Below are 21,591 nucleotides of genomic sequence, written 5' to 3'. Positions count from 1 at the left end.
CCTTCCCTCTATCTCCCTCTCATCAACCCTCTTTTCCTATCTTAGCCTGCAAACTCCTGTCCTGCTCCACTCCTCACCCCCCTCTTCTCCTCCTCCTCGTCATCCCTCCCTCCCTGCCTGGGCCTGTGAACTCCTGTCCTGCTCCACTCCTCCCCCCCTCTCTTCTCCTCCTCCTCATCCCTCCCTCCCTGCCTGGGCCTGTGAACTCCTGCCCTGCTCCACACGGCAGCCATCAATGTGAGCTCTGTGGAACAGAGGGAATGTGAAGGTTACTGAGGCGACCTGTCTTGGGCAGAAGGGTTTGTTTTGGATCGTCATCAAGCATTTTTCGGAGTGCCACTCAGACAATCTGAGCCCTTGTCCCAAATGGCACCCTATACCATATATAGTGCACTACTTTTGACCAAGACTCTGGCCAAAAGTAGTGCACTATGTAGAGTAGGGAATAGGGTGCCATTTTTGGATGTAGCCTTAGGACTTCTCCAGATCCCCTTCTGCTATACTAAAGCCATTGTGTTTGAAGGTCCAGGCCCAGTCAGTGACACCTGAGTTAGTCATTTGGCCCGTTAGACAACATAACATTGTTTAATTAGGCAACACTGCAGGCCTCAAGTTTCAACAAATAGACAGATATATAGACACAGGTTTCAGTCCTCACCCCGGGACCCTACTCAACTCAGAGCGCTCATTCAGGTGATGATTGATTGATTGATATCAATGGTCTCTCTGAGGCTAGGATGTCAACACAGCAGAGCTGTCTACGACAGTAATTGCTTAGATGATAAATAAATTAGCAATGATCACTGCTCTCTGGTGAAGTCAGACATCTACAGATGAAAGATGTGAATGTGAGGTTCCATCCCAAATGGCACCTTATTCCCTACATAGCGCATTACTTATGGGCCCTGGTGAAAAGTAGTGCACTATAAAGGGAATCAGGTTCCATTTCGGACATAGCATCTGAGTTCTATTTACACAAGTGTGCACTCAAAGTGTCTCTGTGAAGGTGTTTTTCTTCTTCATCGGTGCGAGTGAAAGTTGAGCTAAATGGCACTCAAGGGCTCAGAAACACATTCTAGACACACGATTCTAACAACCCCAAGTGTCCCATATCACTGTTATGAGAGGAAAATTCTCTCACGGCTACAATCATCGTTCACTTGCCATACTTATTAACATCTTAAAAAGTACACATTTGGTTGAATATTTTAATATAAAATGTACAAATAAAAAGAAAACTCTTACAACTTGCCAAATAAAGTATTTCATATTCAGTCTGAAGAAAAATACCCTCACAGACTGAACTTCTGAATCCGATAAATGATATGGATGGCTAGAGGGTAATTATGAACCTAACATAACATGAACATGTAATAAAATGATGGGAAAACTTAAGGGTTAACCCGGAAGTGTAGATAAACATGGTATTCTAGTGGCTTAACCTGAAACAAAAATATCCTTTTAAATAAGCTTGATAATCAGAAAGAAAATAAACAGGCGCACCTGTGATATAAAGACATGTTTTGATCAATAAAAATAAAGGGATAAAAGAAAAAAGAGAGAGAGAGAGAGAGAACAGCTTTAAAATAGAAAACAGACACCAGACAGAGAGAGAGAGAGAGAACAGCTTTAAAAGAGAAAACAGACACCAGACAGAGATAGCTGTGGTGCCTCTTCATGACCTTAGCTGGAAACGGAGCTAACTAACTAACACCTATGGTTGGTGGTGTAAGTGTGAAAACTTGGGAAGAGAGAGAACATGAGGTCACTGCTCGTGAGGTCACTGCACCCAGCAGGGCCTAAACCCAGACTACAGGAGTAGGGTTGGAGAATTCTGGTAAGGATTCGAGGATCTCCTGGTAATTCCCCCCTGATTCCAGGAATATTCCAACCAGGAATCCTGGAAAACCAAGGAATGAAAAAAATATAAATAATTGCTACCCTATACAGGAGGAACTGTATGAAATGTTGAGAGGAAGCCGAATTAACCTTCCATTTGTGTAGGGTCAGACATGATTAGGGTTGCAAAATTCTGGTAACTGTCCATACAATTTGGGGAAAGTTAGCTCCAGAAATGATCTCATCAAACAATCCAACATACACTTTATAGTCTAACCGTTGGGATACAGAAACTGAATAGCAGGGAAAGGGTAGAGGGATAGACAGACAGACAGACAGACAGGAGGGAAATTGAAAGAGAGGTGTGGAGGACTAGCAACTCTAACCTTTCTCTATATAACCTGAACCTTGTTAAGTTAGAAGCAGCTACTTTTTTTTCTTCGGTCTGTTGTAAATCTATTAGCGCTATGGAGCCCTCTGTAAGGTTCCTTGTTTTAGGCCTGTTTTATGAGAATACATTAAGGCTAACTCCACTCCACCCTAATTATACTAGATTGAGAACATTTTACTTACAAATGACAAGCCAATGTCTGGTAGTTTAATTGGCAAATTGTTTTGCTGCCTGGTCACCGTCATGAGTAAAGTATTCAAAGTAGGGTCTAAATATCTTTTTTTAAATAGCTCCTAAATAAAAAAAAAGTATAAAACACAGAGGCGTTGTCCTAAATCCCTATATAGGGAATAAGGGTGCCGTTTAGAACGCACTCTGTGTAAAGTAGGGCACGGGAACTTGAGGTACGACGACAAGACACTGTCTGATGCCTTGAAAGAAGGCTTCCAACATCAAAGTAACGTCAGGAATCACCTCAGGTTATACAGTGACAGTATCATGGTGCTTCTTTATAAAATATGTTAGAAATATGTCATATATAAAAAGGTATGTAAAATAGCAGGAAAATATGAAAATATATTAATTTCTCTGAAATAAAATGACACCTGTTGTTGCCCTTCGATGAGTGTACTGTACCATTTTGCTTTGCCATCTTGGCATAACAGTCTATGGAAGCGTTAAAAACGGCAAGGGCATAGTTTACCGGAGTTTGAAGGTGCATGAGAAATGGCAACCTACCCCTATATAGTGGACTATTTTTGACCAGATTGCTATGGGCCTTGGTCAAAAGTAGTGCACTACATAGAGAAAAGGGTGAACTTTTGGAACGAAGCGGAGTTTAAGACTTGAAGGCTAAATGTTTATTTGTATCTCTTTCCCCATTATTCTCTTCTTGAGGCTTTGCAGTAACATACAGAAATGTACATGTAAACACCGCCCACTGTCAATCCAGAAACAGAAAAATACAAATCCCTTTGTTTTCTATAAACTAATGTTAAAAACACACTAAGGAAGAAGCTCGTAGTTACAGTACGTACTGGCACAGCACTGATTGGCAGTCACAGTGAAAGCGATCTGAAGACAAAGCAGCGGTCTAAAACCAGATCAGACCAGCCCCACCCTCAAGATGTCCAGTGCATTGACTGTTGACTGAGCTGGACAGGGCCCAGTGGAAGACCCAGAGAGAGATACAGGCTTCGTCCCAAAATGGCACCATATTTCCTACATAGTACCTTGACCAGAGCCCTGTGGGTAGTGCAATATTTAAAGTCAGTTCACTGCTATCCAACAACGCCCACCACACACATGGCAGAAATAAGGGTAAAATATATAAATATACTAACAACTTTGTTAAAAAGTCCTTCCCTTTTTAATATTCTTTCTCAAAAAGTCTCTCTCTCTCCGTGGTTCTCAGGAGTGAGTCCATCTGATGGGTATCCAGTGAGTATCTGTCTCCATCTTCTTCAGAGCCCCATTCAGTTCACTGAATGCTGCTGTCAGGTCGTCGTTGACGATCACCTTCTCAAACAAGTGGCCGTATTGGCTCTCCATCTGCTGGCCGGTGCTCACCATTTCCAGGAAGTCCTCCTCCTGTTGGACAAGAATATCATGGAATAGAATAGATATTTTACTGTCTGTTTTGAGAGAAAAATAAATGTACTTTCTGCTTATCTCAGGGTCAAGCTGTTGTCGATGGCCTATGAAGAAAGAGTAACGGGCATGAGTTAGGGAGACATTCACATAAACACAAACATAACAGCCATTAAACACAAATAAACAGACAGAATGACCTAATCTGTCACGTCTTATTCCGCTCCCCCTCTCTGGTGCTCATTTTCGCCTGTTTACTTATTATTACACACACCTGCCACCTGCGTCTCACCTGGACTCCATCACTTCTATGATTACCTCCCTTATATCTGTCACTCCCTTTGGTTCTTTCCCCAGGCAGTATTAGTTTCTCATGTCCAGACGCTACTCTTGTTTTGTATTGGCCTATTTATTATTAAAGTCACCCCCTGTACTTGCTTCCTGACTCCCAGCGTCTGCATTACACAAACAGAGAGCTGCTTGACCCTGAAGGTCACCTAGACCTCTTTACAAAACCTTACACACAAAACCTCAAGGAATATTCATTGGATATAAAATAAAATAAAAAAGCCTAAAAGAAAACATATCTGTGATTGACAAAACATATCTGTGATTGACAAAGAGACAGACAAAACCAACAGATCCATAATTGATACATGCCACTTTGGACATAGTGACAGGCCAATGACAATGTGTGAACAAGGCATTCAAAATGGGAGGCCTTCAGAAAAGGAAATGGCTTGGGCACATGAACCTACTACTGTAGCTACACTTTACTGTATATACAAAAGTATGTGGACACCCCTTCAAATGAGTGGATTTGGCCATTTCCCGTTGCTGACAGGTGTAAAACAAATTGAGGTGAAGTCGAGGTGACAGGTGTATAAAATGCAACCTCTATAGACAAACACTGGCAGTAGAATGGCTTTACTGAATGGCCTTACTTTCCCGACCCCTCCAGGCTCAGCCTCCAGTATTTATGCTGCAGTAGTCTATGTGTCGGGGTCTAGGGTCAGTCTCTTATACCTGGAGTATTTCTCCTGTCTTATCCGGTGTCCTGTGTGAATTTAAGTCTTTCTTTCTATCTTTCTTTCTTTCTTTCTCTCTCTCAGAGGACCTGATCCCTAGGACCATGCCTCAGGACTACCTGGCCTGATGACTCCTTGCTGTCCCCAGTCAACCTGGCCGTGCTGCTGCTCCAGTTTAAACTGTTCTGCCTATGGTTATGGAACCCTGACCTGTTCACCGGACGTGCTACCTGTTCCCTGACCTGCTGTTTTCAACTCTCTAGAGACAGCAGGAGTGGTAGAGATACTCTGAATGATCGGCTATGAAAAGCCAACTGACAATTACTCCTGAGGTGCTGACCTTTTGCACCCTCGACAACCACTGTGATTATTATTATTTGACCCTTCTAATCATCTATGAACATTTGCACATCTTTGCCATAATTTCTACCCGGCACAGCCAGAATACTGGCCACCCCTCATAGCCTGGTTCCTCTCTAGGTTTCTTCCTAGGTTCTGGCCTTTCCAGGGAGTTTTTCCAAGCCACCGTGCTTCTACACCTGCATTGCTTGCTGTTTGGGGTTTTAGGCTGGGTTTCTGTACAGTATTTTGTGACAACGGCTGATGTAAGAAGGGCTTTATAAATACATTTGATTGATTGATTGACTGACTGAAGAGCTCAGTGACTTTCAACGTGGCAACATCATAGGATGCCACCTTTCCAACAAGTCAGTTCACCAAATTTCTGCCCTCTAGAGCTGCCCCGGTCAACTGTAAGTGCTGTTATTGTGAAGTGGAAACATCTAGGAGCAACAATGGCTCAGCCGTGAAGTGGTAGGCAACACAAGCTCACGGAATGGGACCGGCGAGGGCTGAAGCACACAGTGTGTAAAAATCGTCTGTCCTCGGTTGCAATGCTCACTACCAAGTTCCAAACTGCCTCTGGAAGCAACGTCACCAGAAGAACTGTTCGTCGAAAGCTTAATGAAATAGTTTCCATGGCCGAGTAGCCGCACAAAAGCCTAAGATCACTATACGCGATGGTGACCGCTACCTGACTGAATGCATAGTGCCAACTGTAAAGTTTGGTGGAGGTGGAAAATTGGTCTGGGGCTGTTTTTCATGGTTCGGGCTAGGCCCCTTAGTTTCAGTGAAGGGAAATCTTAACGCTATAGCATACAATGACATTCTAGATGATTCTGTGCTTCCAACTTTGTGGCAACATTTTGGGGAAGGCTCTTTCCTGTTTCAGCATGACAATGTCCCCGTGCACAAAGCAAGGTCCATACAGAAATGGTTTGTCGAGATCGGTGTGGAAGAACTTGACTGGTCTGCACAGAGCCCTGACCTCAACGCCCCATCGAACACCTTTGGGATGAATTGGAACAACGACTGCAAGCCAGGCCTTAGCGCCCAACATCAGTGCCCGACCTCACTAATGCTCTTGTGGCTGAATGGAAGCAAGTCTCCGCAGCAATGTTCCAACATCTAGTGGAAATCCTTCCAAGAAGACTGGAGGCTGTCATGGAAGCAAAGGGGGGACCAACTCCATATTAATGGCCATGATTTTGGAATGAGATGTTCGACAAGCAGGAGTCCACATACTTTTTGACATGTAGTGTATATAACTCCTGACCCCACCGCTAGCCTGGTCCCTTATATGTTTGTGCTGTTTTGCAACTACTATGGAGATTGGCAAGACAGCAGAACTAGATCTGGGATCAGGCTATGCTAATTAATCATAGCTCCCTAGACAACTTATTACCTGGTTAGCGTTTTAGGACCTATTTCTTGCCCAGTCATCCCTTCCTGATGGTATTAGACTGCCCTGTGAAATGTTTATATGGGCTGATCCATTCCAGCCTCAGACAAAGGAACAGGGCATGGTTAGAGAGGCTATAGCGGTCTTCTGAAATCAAATCAAATCAAATTTTATTTGTCACATACACATGGTTAGCAGATGTTAATGCGAGTGTAGCGAAATGCTTGTGCTTCTAGTTCCGACAATGCAGTAGTAACCAATGAGTAATCTAACCTAACAATTCCACAACTGCTACCTTATACACACAAGTGTAAAGGGATAAAGACTATGTACATAAAGATATATGAATGGGTGATGGTACAGAACGGCATAGGCAAGATGCAGTAGATGGTATCGAGTACAGTATATACATATGAGATGAGTAATGTAGGGTATGTAAACATTATATTAAGTGGCACTGCTTAAAGTGGCTAGTGATACATTTTTTGACATCAATTCCCATTATTAACCTGTTAGTCCTATAGGGGCAGTATTTCATTTTTGGATAAAAAGACGTGCCCGTTTTAAGCGCAATATTTTGTCACGAAAGATGCTCGAATATGCTTGGAATTGATAGCTTTGGAAAGAAGACAGTCTTACGTTTCCAGAAATGCAAAGATTTTCACTGTGAGTCCCTTAGAACAAATGTTTCGGGCAAAACCAAGATGTATGACCGACCAGGAAATGCACAGGATTTCTGAGGCTACGTTTTCCATGATCGCCTTATATGGCTGTGAATGCGACAGGAATGAACGGACTCTTTCTCTTGTTTCCCCAAGGTCTCTGCAGCATTGTGACGTATTTGTAGGCATATCATTGGAAGATTGACCATAAGAGACTACATTTACCAGGTGTCCCGCTAGGTGTCTGCGTGGCAATTGGTGCGCAAAAGTCAGGTCCCGGTATTTTTCCATTCAAATCTCAGAACAAACCAGGCTACAAGGACGGTGCTTTCAATGGAGAGAAATATGACAAACCACCTTCAGGATTGATTCAAACAACGTTTTCCATGTTTCAGTCGATATTATGGAGTTAATTCGGAAAAAAGTTCGACATGTAGGTGACTGAATTTTCGGTTAGTTTCGGTAGCCATATGCATAGTAACAAAAGGGAACGATGTGTCCTACACAAGAATCTTTCAGGAAAAACTGGACAACTGTTATGTAACTGAGAGTCTCCTCATTGAAACATCTGAAGTTCTTCAAAGGTAAATTATTTTATTTGATTCCTTGGCTGGTTTTTGTGAATATGTTGCGTGCTAAATGCTAATGCTAACGCTAAGCTAGCTATCACCACTCTTACACAAATTAGTGATTTTCTCTGGTTCTAAAGCATATTTTGAAAATCTGAGACGACAGGATTGTTAAGAAAAGGATAAGCTTGAGAACAGGCATATTTATTTCGTTTCATTTGCGATTTTTAAAAATCGCTAACGTTGCGTTATGCTAATGAGCTTGAGGCTGTAGTAACGATACCGCATCCGGGATGGGGCGGACTAAGAGGTTAAAGTCAGTATGTTGGCAGCAGCCACTCAATGTTAGTGATGGCTGTTTGACAGTCTGATGGCCTTGAGATAGAAGCTGTTTTTCAGTCTCTCAGTCCCTGCTTTGATGCACCTGTACTGGCCTCGCCTTCTGGATGATAGCGGGCTTAACAGGCAGTGGCTCGGGTGGTTGTTGTCCTTGATGATCTTTATAGCCTTCCTGTGACATCGGGTGGTGTAGGTGTCCTGGAGGGCAGGTAGTTTGCCCCCGGTGATGTGTTGTGCAGACCTCACTACCCTCTGGAGAGCCTTACGGTTGTGGGCGGAGCAGTTGCCATTCCAGGTGGTGATACAGCCCGACAGGATGCTCTCGATGGTGCATCTGTAAAAGTTTGTGAGTGCTTTTGGTGACAAGCCAAATTTCTTCAGCCTCCTGAGGTTGAAGAGGCGCTACTGCGCCTGTCCAGTCTCTAGGTAACAAGGTAGACGAAATTAGGGCAAGTGTTGCCTTCAAGAAAGACATTCGTGATTGTTGCATACATGGCTCTCTGGGGACATGCTGTCGGAGTCAGTACAGCCACCGGGATTCTTTGTATGTCAGGCCGACAGGAATAAACATCTCTCCGGAAAGAAGAAGGGGGGGGATGTGTGCTTCACAATGAATGCCTCATGGTGTAATCATAACAACGTACAGGAACTCAAGTCCTTCTGCTCACCTGACCTAGAATTCCTTAAAATCAAATGCCGGCCATATTACCTCCCAAGAGAATTCTCGTCAGTTATCTTCACAGCTGTGTACATTCCCCCTTAAACAGCCCTCAAGGAACATCCCTGGACTCTATGTAAACTGGAAACCATATATCCTGAGGCTGCATTTATTGTGTCTGGGGATTTTAACAAAGCAAATTTAAGAACAAGGCTATCTAAATTCTATCAGCATAGTGATTGCACTACGCGCGGGTGTAATACACTCGATCACTGCTACTCTAACTTCCGCGACGCATACAAAGCCCTCACCTGCCCTCCCTTCGGTAAATCCGATCACGACGCCATCTTGCTACTACCGTCTTATAGGCAGAAACTCAAACAGGATGTACCAGTGACTAGAACAATTCAAAGATGGTGTGACCAATCAGACTCCACGCTTTAAGATTGTTTTGATCACGCGACTGGGATATGTTCCAGTCAGCCTCAGAGAACAACATTGATCTATTCGCTGACTCGGTTTCATAAAAGAGTTTACAAAAGAAGTGCATTGGAGATGTTGTACTCACTGTGACTATTAAAACCTACCGTAACCAGAAACAGTGGATGGATGGCGGCATTTGTGCAAAACTGAAAGTGCGAACTCATTTAACCATGGAAAGAGGTATGGGAATATGGCTGAATATAAACAGTGTAGTTATTCCCTCCGCAAGACAATCAAACAATCTAAATGCCAGTACAGGGACAAAGTGGAGTCGCAATTCAACTGCTCAAACACGAGACGTATGTGGCAGAGTTTACAGGAAATTACGGACTACAAAAAGAAAACCAGCCACGTCAAGGATGCCGATATCACGCTTCTACACAAACTAAACACCTTCTTTGCCCGCCTACAGTGCCACCGTCGCGGCCCGCTAACAAGGACTGCGCCTCCCCCCCCCTCCTCCTTCTCCGTGGCCAACGTGAGTAAAACATTTAAACGTGTTAACCCTCGCAAGGCTGCTGGCCCAGATGGCATCCCAAGTCACGTCCTCAGAGCATGCACAGACCAGCTGGCTGGTGTGTTTACAGACATATTCAATCGCTCCCTATCCCTGTCTGCTGTCCCCACATGCTTCAAGATGGCCACCATTGTTCCTGTACCCAAGAATGCCCCGTCGCACTCACTTCTGTCATCATGAAGTGCTTTGAGAGACTAGTCAAGGATCATATCACCTCCACCTTACCGGCCACCCTAGACCCACTTCAATTTGCATACTGCCCAAACAGTTCCACAGACGATGCAATTGCCATCACACTGCACACTGCCCTAACCCATCTGGACAAGAGGAATACCTATGTAAGAATATTGTTCATTGACTACAACCCAGCATTCAACACCATAGTACCCTCCAAAATCTTCAAACAGCTGGAGGCCCTGGGTCTCAACCCCACCCTGTGCAATTGAATCCTGGACTTTCTGACGGGCCGCCCCCAGGTGGTGAATGTAGGAAACAACATCTCCACTTTGCTGACCCTCAACACTGGGGCCCCACAAGGGTGCGTGCTCAGCCCCCTCCTCTACTCCCTGTTCACCCACGACTGTGTGGCCACGCACACCTCCAACTCAGTAGTGGGCTTGATTACCAACAATGATGAGACAGCCTACAGGGAGGAGGTGAGGGCACTCGGAGTGTGGTGTCAGGAAAACAACCTGTCACTCAACATCAACAAAACAAAGGAGATGATTGTGGACAGCAGAGGGAGCACCCCCATATACATGTTGAAGGGACAGCAGTGGAGAAGGTGGAAAGTTTTAAGTTCCTCTGCGTATACATCACAGACAAACTGAAATGGTCCACCCACACAGACAGTGTGCGGTCTGCACAGGGTGGTGAGGGTGGTGCGGTCTGCACAGCGCATCACTGGGGGCAAACTATCTGCCCTCCAGAACACCTACAGCATCCAATGTCACAGGAAGGCCAAAAATATCATCAAGGACAACAACCACTGCCTGTCACACCGCTACCATCAAGAAGGTGAGGTCAGTACAGGTGCAGCAAAGCTTGGACCGAGAAACTGAAAAACAGCTTCTATCTCAAGGCCATCAGACTGTTAAGTGGCCATCACTAACACAGAGAAGCTGGTGCCTCCATACAGACTTGAAATCATTGGCCACTCTAACAAATGGATCACTAGTCACTTTATTATTGCCACTTTAATAATGATGTTTACATGTCTTGCATTACTCATCCCATATGTATATACTGTATTTTATACCATCTATTGCACCTTGCCTATGCCGCTCGGTTATTGCTCATCCATATACAGTGGCAAGAAAGTATCTGAACCCTTTTGAATGACCTGGATTTCTGCATTAATTGGTCCTCAAATTTGATCTGATCTTCATTTAAGTCACAACAACAGACAAACATAGTGTGCTTAAACTAATAACACACAAATTATTATATTTTTCTTGTCTGTATTGAATACATCATTTAAACATTCACAGTGTAGATTGGAAAAAGTATGTGAGTCCGCTAACCTGGAGTCCAATCAATGAGATCAATGAATCAATGAGACTGGAGATGTTGGTTAGAGCTGCCTTGCCCTATAAAAAACACTCACAAAATGTGTGTTTGCTATTCACAAGAAGCATTGCCGGTAGAAATAACGCCGGAAGAAATGGCAGCAGTTTTAAGGGCGCCCAACCAATTGTGCTATAATGTGTTTTTTTCACGTTATTTGTAACTTATTTTGTACATAATGTTTCTGCAACCGTATCTTACGGCAAAAAAGAGCTTCTGGATATCAGGACAGCGATAACTCACCTCGGATTAGACAAAGATTTTTTCTTCAACAAACAAGACGCATAAATAAGACATCCTCCAAACAGCCGGCAGGGCCGACATCCACGTTATTTGCAAGTGGAAGCGACACAGGTACAGAGGAGGCGGATGCCGGATCAGGACCCGAAAAAGGCGAGTGGGAAAGCTGCTGTTACCATCAATACTACTCGCCAACGTGCAATCATTGGACAATAAACTAGACGGGGTACGATCACAAATATCCTACCAACGTGACATCAAAAACTGTAATATCCTATGTTTCACGGAATTGTGGCTGAATGACGACATGGATATTCAGCTAGCGGGAAACACGCTGCACCGGCAAGATAGAACAGCACACTCCGGTAAGATGAGGGGGGCAGTCTGTGCATATTTGTAAACAACAGCTGGTGCACGAAATCTAAGGAAGTCTCTAGATTTTGTTCGCCTGAAGTAGAGTATATTGTGATAAATTGCAGGCCACACTACTTGCCTAGAGAGATTTCAGCTATACTTTTCGTGGCTGTTTATTTACCACCACAGACAGATGCTGGCACTAAGACCGCACTCCGTCAGCTGACTAAGGAAATAAGCAAACAGGAAACCACTCACCGAGAGGTGGCACTCCTAGTGGCCGGAGACTTTAATGCAGGGAAACTTAAGGACTGTTTTGCTATCACAGACTGGAACATGTTCCGGGATTCTTCCGATGACATTGAGGAGTACACCACATCAGTCTCTGGCTTTATCAGTAAGTGCATCGAAGACGTCGTCCCTACAGTGACTGTACGTACATATCCCAACCGGAAGCCATGGATTACAGGCAACATTCGCACTGAGCTAAAGGTTAGAGCTGCTGCTTTCAAGGTGCGGGACTCTAACCCGGGAAGCTTTCAAGAAATCCTGCTATGCCCTGTGACCAACCATCAAACAGGCAAAGCGACAATACAGGGCTAAGATTGAATCATACTACACTGGCTCCGACACTCGTCTTATGTGGCAGGGCTTGCAAACTATTACAGACTACAAAGGGAAGCACAGCCGCAAGCTGCCCAGTGACACAAGCCTACCAGATGAGCTAAATCGCTTCTATGCTCACTTCGAGGCAAGCAACACTGAGGCATGCATGATAGCATCATCTGTTCCAGGCAACTGTGTGATCACGCTCTCCGTAGCCGACGTGAGTAAGACCTTTAAACAGGTCAACATACACAAGGCTGCGGGGCCAGACGGATTACCAGGACGTGTGCTCCGGGCATGTTCTGACCAACTGGCAGGTGTCTTCACTGACATTTTCAACATGTCCCTGATTAAGTCTGTAACACCAACATGTTTCAAGCAGTCCACCATAGTCCCTGTGCCCAAGAACAAAAAGGCAACCTGGACAAAAGGAACACTTATATGAGAATGCTATTCATTGACTACAGCTCAGTGTTCAACACCATAGTACCCTCAAAGCTCATCACTAAGCTAAGGATCCTGGGACTAAACACCTCCCTCTGCAACTGGATCCTGGACTTCCTGACGGGCCACCCCCAGTTGGTGAGAGCAGGTAGCAACACATCTGCCACGCTGATCCTCAACACTGGAGCTCCCCAGGGGTGTGGGCTCAGTCCCCTCCTGTACTCCCTGTTCACCCACGACTGCATGGCCAGGCACGACTCCAACACCATCATTAAGTTTGCAGGTGACACAACAGTGGTAGGCCTGATCACCGACAACGACGAGACAGCCTATAGGGAGGTTGTCAGAGACCTGGCCGGGTGGTGCCAGAATAACAACCTATCCCAAGACTAAGGAGATTATTGTGGACTACAGGAAAAGGAGGACCGAGCACGCCCCCATTCTCATCGACGGGGCTGTAGTGGAGCAGGTTGAGAGCTTCAAGTTCCTCGGTGTCCACATCAACAACAAACTAGAATGGTCCAAACACCAAGACAGTCATGAAGAGGGCATGACAAAGCCTATTCCCCCAACAGGAAACTAAAAAGATTTGGCATGGGTCCTGAGATCCTCAAAAGGTTCTACAGCAGCATCACTGCCTGGTACGGCAACTGCTCTGCCTCTGACCGCAGGGCACTACACAGGGTAGTGCGTACGGCCCAGTACATCACTGGGGCTAAGCTGCCTAACATCCAGGACCTCTACACCAGACGGTGTCAGATGAAGGCCCTAAAAATTGTCAAAGACCCCAGCCACCCCAGTCATAGACTGTTCTCTCTACTACCGCATGGCAATTGGTACCGGAGTGCCAAGTCTAGGACAAAATGGCTTTTCAACTGTTTTTACCCCCAAGACCCCTGAACAGGTAATCAAATGGATACCCGGACTATTTGCATTGTGTGCCTCCCCCAACCTCTCTTTTTATGCTGCTGCTACTCTCTGTTTATCATATATGCATAGTCACTTTAACTATACATTCATGTACATACTACCTCAATTGGGCTGACCAACCAGTGCTCCCGCACATTGGCTAACCGGGCTATCTGCATTGTGTCCCACCCACCAACCGCCAACCCCTCTTTTACACTTCTGCTATACTCTGTTAATCATATATGCATAGTCACTTTAACCATATCTACATGTACATACTACCTCAATCAGCCTGACTAACCGGTGTCTGTATGTAGCCTCGCTACTTTTATAGCCTCGCTACTGTATATAGTCTGTCTTTTTACTGTTGTTTTATTTCTTTACCTACCTATTGTTCACCTAATACATTTTTTGCACTATTGGTTAGAGCCGGTTAGTAAGGTCCACACCTGTTGTAGTCAACGCACATGACAAATAAACTTTGATTTGATGTGAACTATGCCTTGAACCAAAGAGATCTCAGAAGAACTAAGATTAAGAATTGTTGATTTGCATAAAGCTGGAAAGGGTTACAAAAGTATCTCTAAAAGCATTGATGTTCATTAGTCCACGGTAAGAAAAATAGTGTATAAATGGAGAAAGTTCAGCACTGTTGCTACTCTCCCTAGGAGGGGCCGTCCTGCAAAGACGACTGCAAGAGCACAGCACAGAATGCTCTATGAGGTTATGAAGAATCCTAGAGTGTCAGCTAAAGACTTACAGAAATCTCTGGAACATGCTAACATCTCCGTTGACGAGTCCACTATGCATAAAACACTAAACAAGAATGGAGTTCATGGGAGGACACCACAGAGGAAGCCACTGCTGTCCAAAAAAACATTGCTACACGTCTGAAGTTTTCAAAAGTGCACCTAGATGTTCCAAAGCGGTACTGGCAAAATATTCTGTGGAAACTACAGTTGAGTTGTTAGGGAAGGAACACAACACTGTGTGGAGAAAAAAAGGGTCAGCACACCAACATCAAAATCTCATCTCAACTGTAAAGTATGGTGGAGGGAGCATCATGGATTGGGGCTGCTCTGCTGTCTCAGGGCCTGGACAGCTTCCTATCATCGACGGAAAAATGTATTCTCAAGTTCATCAAGACATTTTGCAGGAGAATGTTAGGCTGTCCGACCAAATTGAAGCTCAACAGAAGTTGGGTGATGCAACAGGACAACGACCCAAAACACAGAAGTAAATCAAGAACAGAATGGCTTCAACAGAAGAAAATACACCTTCTGGAGTGGCCCAGTCAGATTCCTGACCTCAACCCGATTGAGATGCTGTGGCCAGACCTCAAGAGGGCTGTTCACACCAGACATCCCAAGAATATTGCTGAACTGAAACAGTTTTGTGAAGAGGAATGGTCCAAAATTCCTCCTGACTGTTGTACAGATCTGATCTACAGAACTACAGAAAACTTTTGGTTGAGGTTATTGCTGCCAAAGGAGGGCGAACCAGTTATTAAATCCAAGGGTTCACATACTTTTTCCACCCTGCACTGTGAATGTTTACACTGTGTGTTCAATAAAGACATGAAACCATATAATTGTTTGTGTGTTATTAGGTTAAGCAGACTATTTGTCTATTGTTGTGACCTTGATAAAGATCAGATAAAATTGCATGACAAATTTATGCAGAAATCCAGGTATTTCCAAAGGGTTCACATACTTTTTCTTGACACTGTGTTTATATGTATATATTCTCATTCAATCCCTTTACTTAGATGTGCGTGTATTAGGTAGTTGTTGTGGAATTGTTAGATTACTTGTTGATATTGTTGCACTGTCGGGACTAGAAGCACAAGCATTTTGCAACACTTGCAATAACATCTGCTAACCATGTGCATGTGACCAATACAATTTGATTTGATTTAGCTAGCTCCTTTTTCTAAAGGAACACTGGGCTTCAGATCTCCGCTGAGATATGATCACACTCAGGGACTCTGCCAAACACACAAATATAAATACTGTACACATACTGTATACAGACACATTCATAGGCAGGAACACAAACAGAAACAAACAAATTGATGCACAAAAACACACTGACGACAGACACCGACGACACACTTACACAGACAGACAGAAGAATACAATTTTAGAATGTCCCCCTAGTGGTTTTAACACCTCATAGTTGATTAGTCGTGCAACTAAAGTTAAATGGTCACCATGACACGGACTGCATTTTCAAGCCAGTCTACAAACATTTACATTTTAGTCATTTAGCAGACGCTCTTATCCAGAGCAACTAGGGTTAAGTTCCTTGCTTAAGGGCACATCAACAGATCGTTCATCTAATTGGCTCGGGGATTCAAACCAGCAACCTTTCAGTTACTGGCGCAATGCTCTTAACCATTAGGCTACCCTGCCTCTGAATGCCAACACTGCCCTCCATTGTATTTTTATTTATTATGGATCCCCATTAGCTGCTTCCCTGGGATGCAGCAAAATTAAGGCTTTTATATACAATTAAAAACATTACATTACAGTTTTCACAACACATTAAGTGTGTGCCCTCAGGCCACTACTCTACTCTATTATGGACAGACTCTTCCCATCTCAGATACTGTTGCATCAATATGTTTTGACCATGACTCTCTCTCTCATCTACTGTACAAGGCAGTAAAAATCCACCCACATTATCTCACAGTCTATTGTCTTCTGTGAGAAGACATGATGGTTTTATCATCCTCTGTCTCGGAGGAAGGGATAAGGTTGAGGAGGGAGCACTAGGTTCGTTGGCCTGGGCTGAGAGGAAGTTGAAGCGGCTCAGTCTGTCGGTCCGTCCACCATACATTCCCTCCAGTGATCTGAGGCTGCTGATCCTTGGTAGCCTTCCTCTGTGGTCAGCCCTCAGAAAGTCTAGAACTGCTGGATGTGGACCCAGTGACCCAGGCTACATCCCAAATAGCTCCCTATTCCCTATATAGAGCACCCATTAGAGCTCTGGTCAAAAGTAGTGGTGCAGGGAATAGGGTGCCATTTGGGAAGCACACTCAGCTACTACTGCCAGCAGCTCTCCAACCCTTTGAACCTTAGACCAGAAACTGGCAGCCATAGAGATACATTCAATTATTGAATTCTATGCTTGCAGCAGGGCAGTGGGGTAGACATGGACAGAACGAGCCCTAGAGACGCTGTGTATGCCATTTCCATGTCAACCAGTCAGTCAGTGTCCATGCCATGGCATGTCTCCCTCTCTATGATCATAGCAGGCCAGGTAAGGGTGACCGTTTACAGTATGGGGAGAGAAGGAGAGAAAGAAAGCAAACAAGAACAAGAGAGAAACAGACAGACAGACCAAGATGGACAGATAGGGAGAGGAAGAGAGAGATAGGGACAGAAAGACAGGGAAAGAGAGAGAGAAAGACAAAGAGAGAGAGAGAGGAAGAGAAAAAACCAGAGACAGAGACGAAGAAAACGAAAGAGACAGAGAGAGAAACAGACACCAAGAAAGAAACAGAGACCAAGAAAGGGACAGAGATCTCAGAGCCAGCATCAGGACTCATCCCTCTCTTCAGTCTCTTCTCAGTCCTGGCCATCAGCAGGAGTTCTTGGCCATCCCCTCGGCCCTCAACGGAAAATCTGCTTTTATTCATATACATAAAAAGCACCTGCCCTATGTATTAAAATGACATAAAATATCAAAACCGATCTGGTTCGGCAAAGAGGTCCCCGATTTACTCTGAAAGAAGACATAATGTCATTGCTTTGGCTAGAGGGAAAGGTAAGATACCCTATCTCATGATCCCTTTACTTATTATACTGCTATTACTAGGAATAGGAATCTGGACACATTCATTACCATATTTCAATATATATCTGATTATATCAGAGTTTTTGGGGCTCATATTAAGTGTCAGACACATTTAAAAGCAGATATGAATGTAGTACAGGTTAAACAATAGAGCAGTATACAGCTCTGTTAAAACAATGAAAAGTCTGTTCTCCAGAAGTCTGGATGGGACAATGGATTATTCTAACAGACCCGAGCTGCTGCCTCTAGCATTCTCACTGAAATAAATACAGCAGGACGAGAATAAAATACCGCTGTGACATTTCCACCAAACAAGGTTTTTCTTTCTTTCTTTAATAGCTGGGATCTGATGGTTTAAAACTCTGCCTGTCAATCTCTATAAAGGTTTACAGAAAGGACTTTGGCGACTGGACATATTCCAACCAGGTAACAAAAAGAAACGTTGAGGTTGCATTTATGTTACCTGAGAGAACTATAGATCTAATAAAGGTATTATAGTCCAGAGCAAGTCTCAAAAGTCTGCCCTGTCTCTGACAACTAGCGCTTACTGTTCATAGGAGTCACACTGAGAGCAGAGAGAGACTTTCACCCAAAAGTCAAACAACGGTCAATAGCATGGCCTTTGACCTCTGTCTGACCTCTCACCCCACAGGATGGTCATCATCGTGTATGATGGCACTGCTTACCTACGGCCTCGTCACTAACCTTTACACCTTAATATCTGAGAGCCCGACAATCATTTTCTTTTTTCTTATTGAGATAAAAAGAAAAACACATCAGAGATCTCAGAGATGTTGACAGTAAATGACTGGGATGTGGTCATACTGACTTGAATACAGTATGTCAGTATGTCAGTGCGGTGATTCGTTGAATGTGTGTAATCATTTCATGCTTTAAGTAAGGATGACTTTAAGAATAGCTGCTGAGCCTCTGACATGTTTAAAATAGTGACGGTACATCTCAGTGACGGCTCAATGAAGGATGTTTTGAGTGAGAGCTGACCTGCTGTGTGCAACCCTGTCCTTTTCCAGAGCCCTGCTGTGCTTTGCTGCGCTGTGTGTTGCGTTAGGTCATGGTGAACACACAGAGAGGTGTGTGTGGAGTAACACCTCAGAGTGGGTCTGAGGTTGTGTTCCAGATGGCTCCCTATTCCCTTTATAGTGCACTACGTTTAACCAGGACCCATAGGGTTCTGGTCCAAAGTTGTGTACTATATAAGTGGGCGGCTTGAGGCGTCTTTACCATTCGGCCATCAGATGAGCCGCCAGCCAATCTGATCTGCACTTGCGGCCGTCCGGCCTACACACACCTACTTCCCCCTCCTCCTCTACGCTCCCCTCTCACAGCCCTGTTTGACGGCGACCTTGTGGAAAGCCTCCACACCTCCAACATCACAGCCAGACTCTCTCTCCCTCTTTCTCCCTCCTCTCCTCTCTCATTCTCACCTCCCCCTCTTCTCTGTCTCTCTATCCCCCCTCTCCTTCTCTCCTCATCGACCCAGCTTGTGGCTGTGACCAGGGCTATGGCCCTGTAGCGTGGCCCCACGTAGGGAGAGACGACCTGACGGGGGCTGGGAAAGCCATCAGCCACCACTACGGCAACACGCTTCAGGCTAATTGGTTTCACGTGGGGCCCGGCTGTGAGTTGTGACTGGCTGGTGTATAAAGGTGTGTAACACACACACATGCACGCAGGTATCCAGACACGCACCCACAAGCAGATGCACGCACACACATACACACTAGCCTGCAGCAGAAAAGTGTGTGTAGTAAAGATGACATCACCACTACCACAGCTAGCTCCCCCAGAGCCCCAGATGGTCTATGTTATTCCTTTAGGTGGGCTTCAGGGAGGAATAAACTGCGAGGGTCTCTGATAACCTCCCTCTTGTTAACCAGCAGCTAGGCCATGTGGTACTCTAACACTGCTGGATCACCTTTGGACCCACCTTATAACGTCACATTTATGAGGCTTCTGAGTGGTGCAGCAGTCTAAGGTACTGCATCTCAGTGCTAGAGGGATCACTACAAACCCTGGTTCAATTCCAGGCTGTATCACAACCGGCTGTAATTGGGAGTCCCATAGAACGATGCACAATTGGCCCAGTGTCGTCCGGGTTAGTGTTTGGCCGGGGTAGGCCGTCATTGTAAATAATAATTTGTTCTTAACTGACTTGCCTAGTTAAATAAAGGTAAAATATATAAACATAAACATGGACGTAAACACACCACGTCACTTTTACAGAAGACGTCTGAGTGGGAAGTGTGCTTCCAATGCAATTAAACAACCCATTCTGTGAATATTTTTATTTTTTTTAAAGTTTGAAAAAAAAAATGTGTTATTCTAAAACACTGCCTGTTTTACCGGAGTGTTTTACTTTAAACTTTGTTTCAAGGCTTCTCTGTCACTGTGCCATTTTTGACAAGGTGAAACATTCAAAGGTTTCTTCTCTTGGCAAAGGAGAAAAGGCTTCTCTTGATAATATGAAAAGATTTCAAAGTTTATGTTGATGTGTCAATACCGAGAATGGCGTGGCGGATCCCTTGTCGTCCTTGCCTGAGATGACCTTAGCGTTCCTTCTGGTCTCCCGCAGGCGCTCGATGGGCGGCGGCTTCACAAACACCACGTAGGGTTTCAACTCTGCCGTCCTCAAGTGCTTTATCATCTGCAACACACAGAGGAGAGAGAAACAGATGCAGTAAGAAAAAGGACCTATTGATTTACTTAGGTGTAAAACAACTCATACAGCTTCAAACCATTTCAAAGTACAAAGAATCCCAGAGGATGACACATGAATGCGTTAAATCCACTTATGTCCAAAATGATCCTCGACCAAGGGAAGGTGCTCTATGGGTGACAGGTTATTAGTCTTCAAACAACGAGGACCTCGGTCCTCCCAACACATTAGTCAGGGGAGTAGAGGATACGACTGAGTCTTGTTGCTCTATCTGGAGATATCGCATTGTGAACGAGTGAAATTAGTCACAGATCTCAGTCTGTCGAGCTGGTCTGTCCCAGCACTGAGGCGCTGAAACATTACAAGGCTGGGTCGCGTTGACACGTAGCATGCAGCATGTGTGTGTGTGTACTGAACCGCAGCAGAGTGGAGTGTTAACCAGCGCTGGTCTGCTTCCTCCTCGCTGTGTTCTGGGAAGCGGGTCCAAAACCCCAGGCCGACACAAAGGTTGTGCCCCAAATGGCACTCTATACCCTATCTAGAGCACTACTTTTGATCATAGGGCCCTGGTCAAAAGTAGTGCACTAAATAGGGAAAAGTGTGCCATTTGGGACGCACCCCCGAAGACATGAGCGAAAGACTACCATTCGTCTCCCTCACAGAGAGAGAGGAGAGCAGAGGAGATGAGGAAAGTAAAGCTTTCATCAGGAGCTCAGACAGTCAGCAGGGGACCAGACAACATCACTTGCTCTGCAACACTGCTCTGATATGAAACTCATGTGATCGACTACTGAGCGGGGTAAAGAGCCAAAATGGAGCACGCACACACACATAGAGCAGTATTACTCGTACGAGTGCACACACACACACACACACACACACACACACACACACACAGACCAGTACTACTCAACACACTGGCGCGGGTGCACACAGATCCACACACACACAGCAGGGGCTACCGAGAGGCTCTGTTAACAGCTTTCTACTTGGTCAGGGAGGGACGGTTTGAAAACATGCCAGCAATCTATGTAATCTATATAATAGTGTATTTCTGCCCGTGAATCATTATCTACTCAGATTTAACAAACAGAGGACGCCTTTGAGGCAGAGGCATGTCTGAGTGTGTGAGTGTGTGTGTGTGAGAGAGTTAGGGTTGGGCCAGGGTGCTAGACCT

At 44.8% G+C, this 21,591-nt stretch overlaps 1 protein-coding gene across 2 annotated transcripts in view; it reads right to left on the bottom strand.

Annotated features, from left to right (window-relative positions):
* Nucleotides 1–1,194: 1,194 nt before the first annotated feature.
* Nucleotides 1,195–21,591, bottom strand: part of LOC115130454 (MAGUK p55 subfamily member 7-like) — a 246,094-nt gene continuing 225,697 nt past the window's right edge. For both annotated transcript variants that reach the window (XM_029661620.2, XM_029661619.2), the window contains 2 exons: nt 20,259–20,402; nt 1,195–3,820 (listed from right to left, as the gene is read on the bottom strand). In XM_029661620.2, the coding sequence (XP_029517480.1) occupies nt 3,641–3,820; nt 20,259–20,402 (324 nt within the window). In that variant the 3' untranslated portion in view covers nt 1,195–3,640. The remainder of the gene's footprint in view (nt 3,821–20,258; nt 20,403–21,591) is intronic.

The sequence above is a fragment of the Oncorhynchus nerka genome, linkage group LG6 (genome assembly GCF_034236695.1).
Source record: "Oncorhynchus nerka isolate Pitt River linkage group LG6, Oner_Uvic_2.0, whole genome shotgun sequence".
NCBI lineage: Eukaryota > Metazoa > Chordata > Actinopteri > Salmoniformes > Salmonidae > Oncorhynchus > Oncorhynchus nerka.
This window is presented reverse-complemented; position numbering and strand designations above follow the sequence as displayed.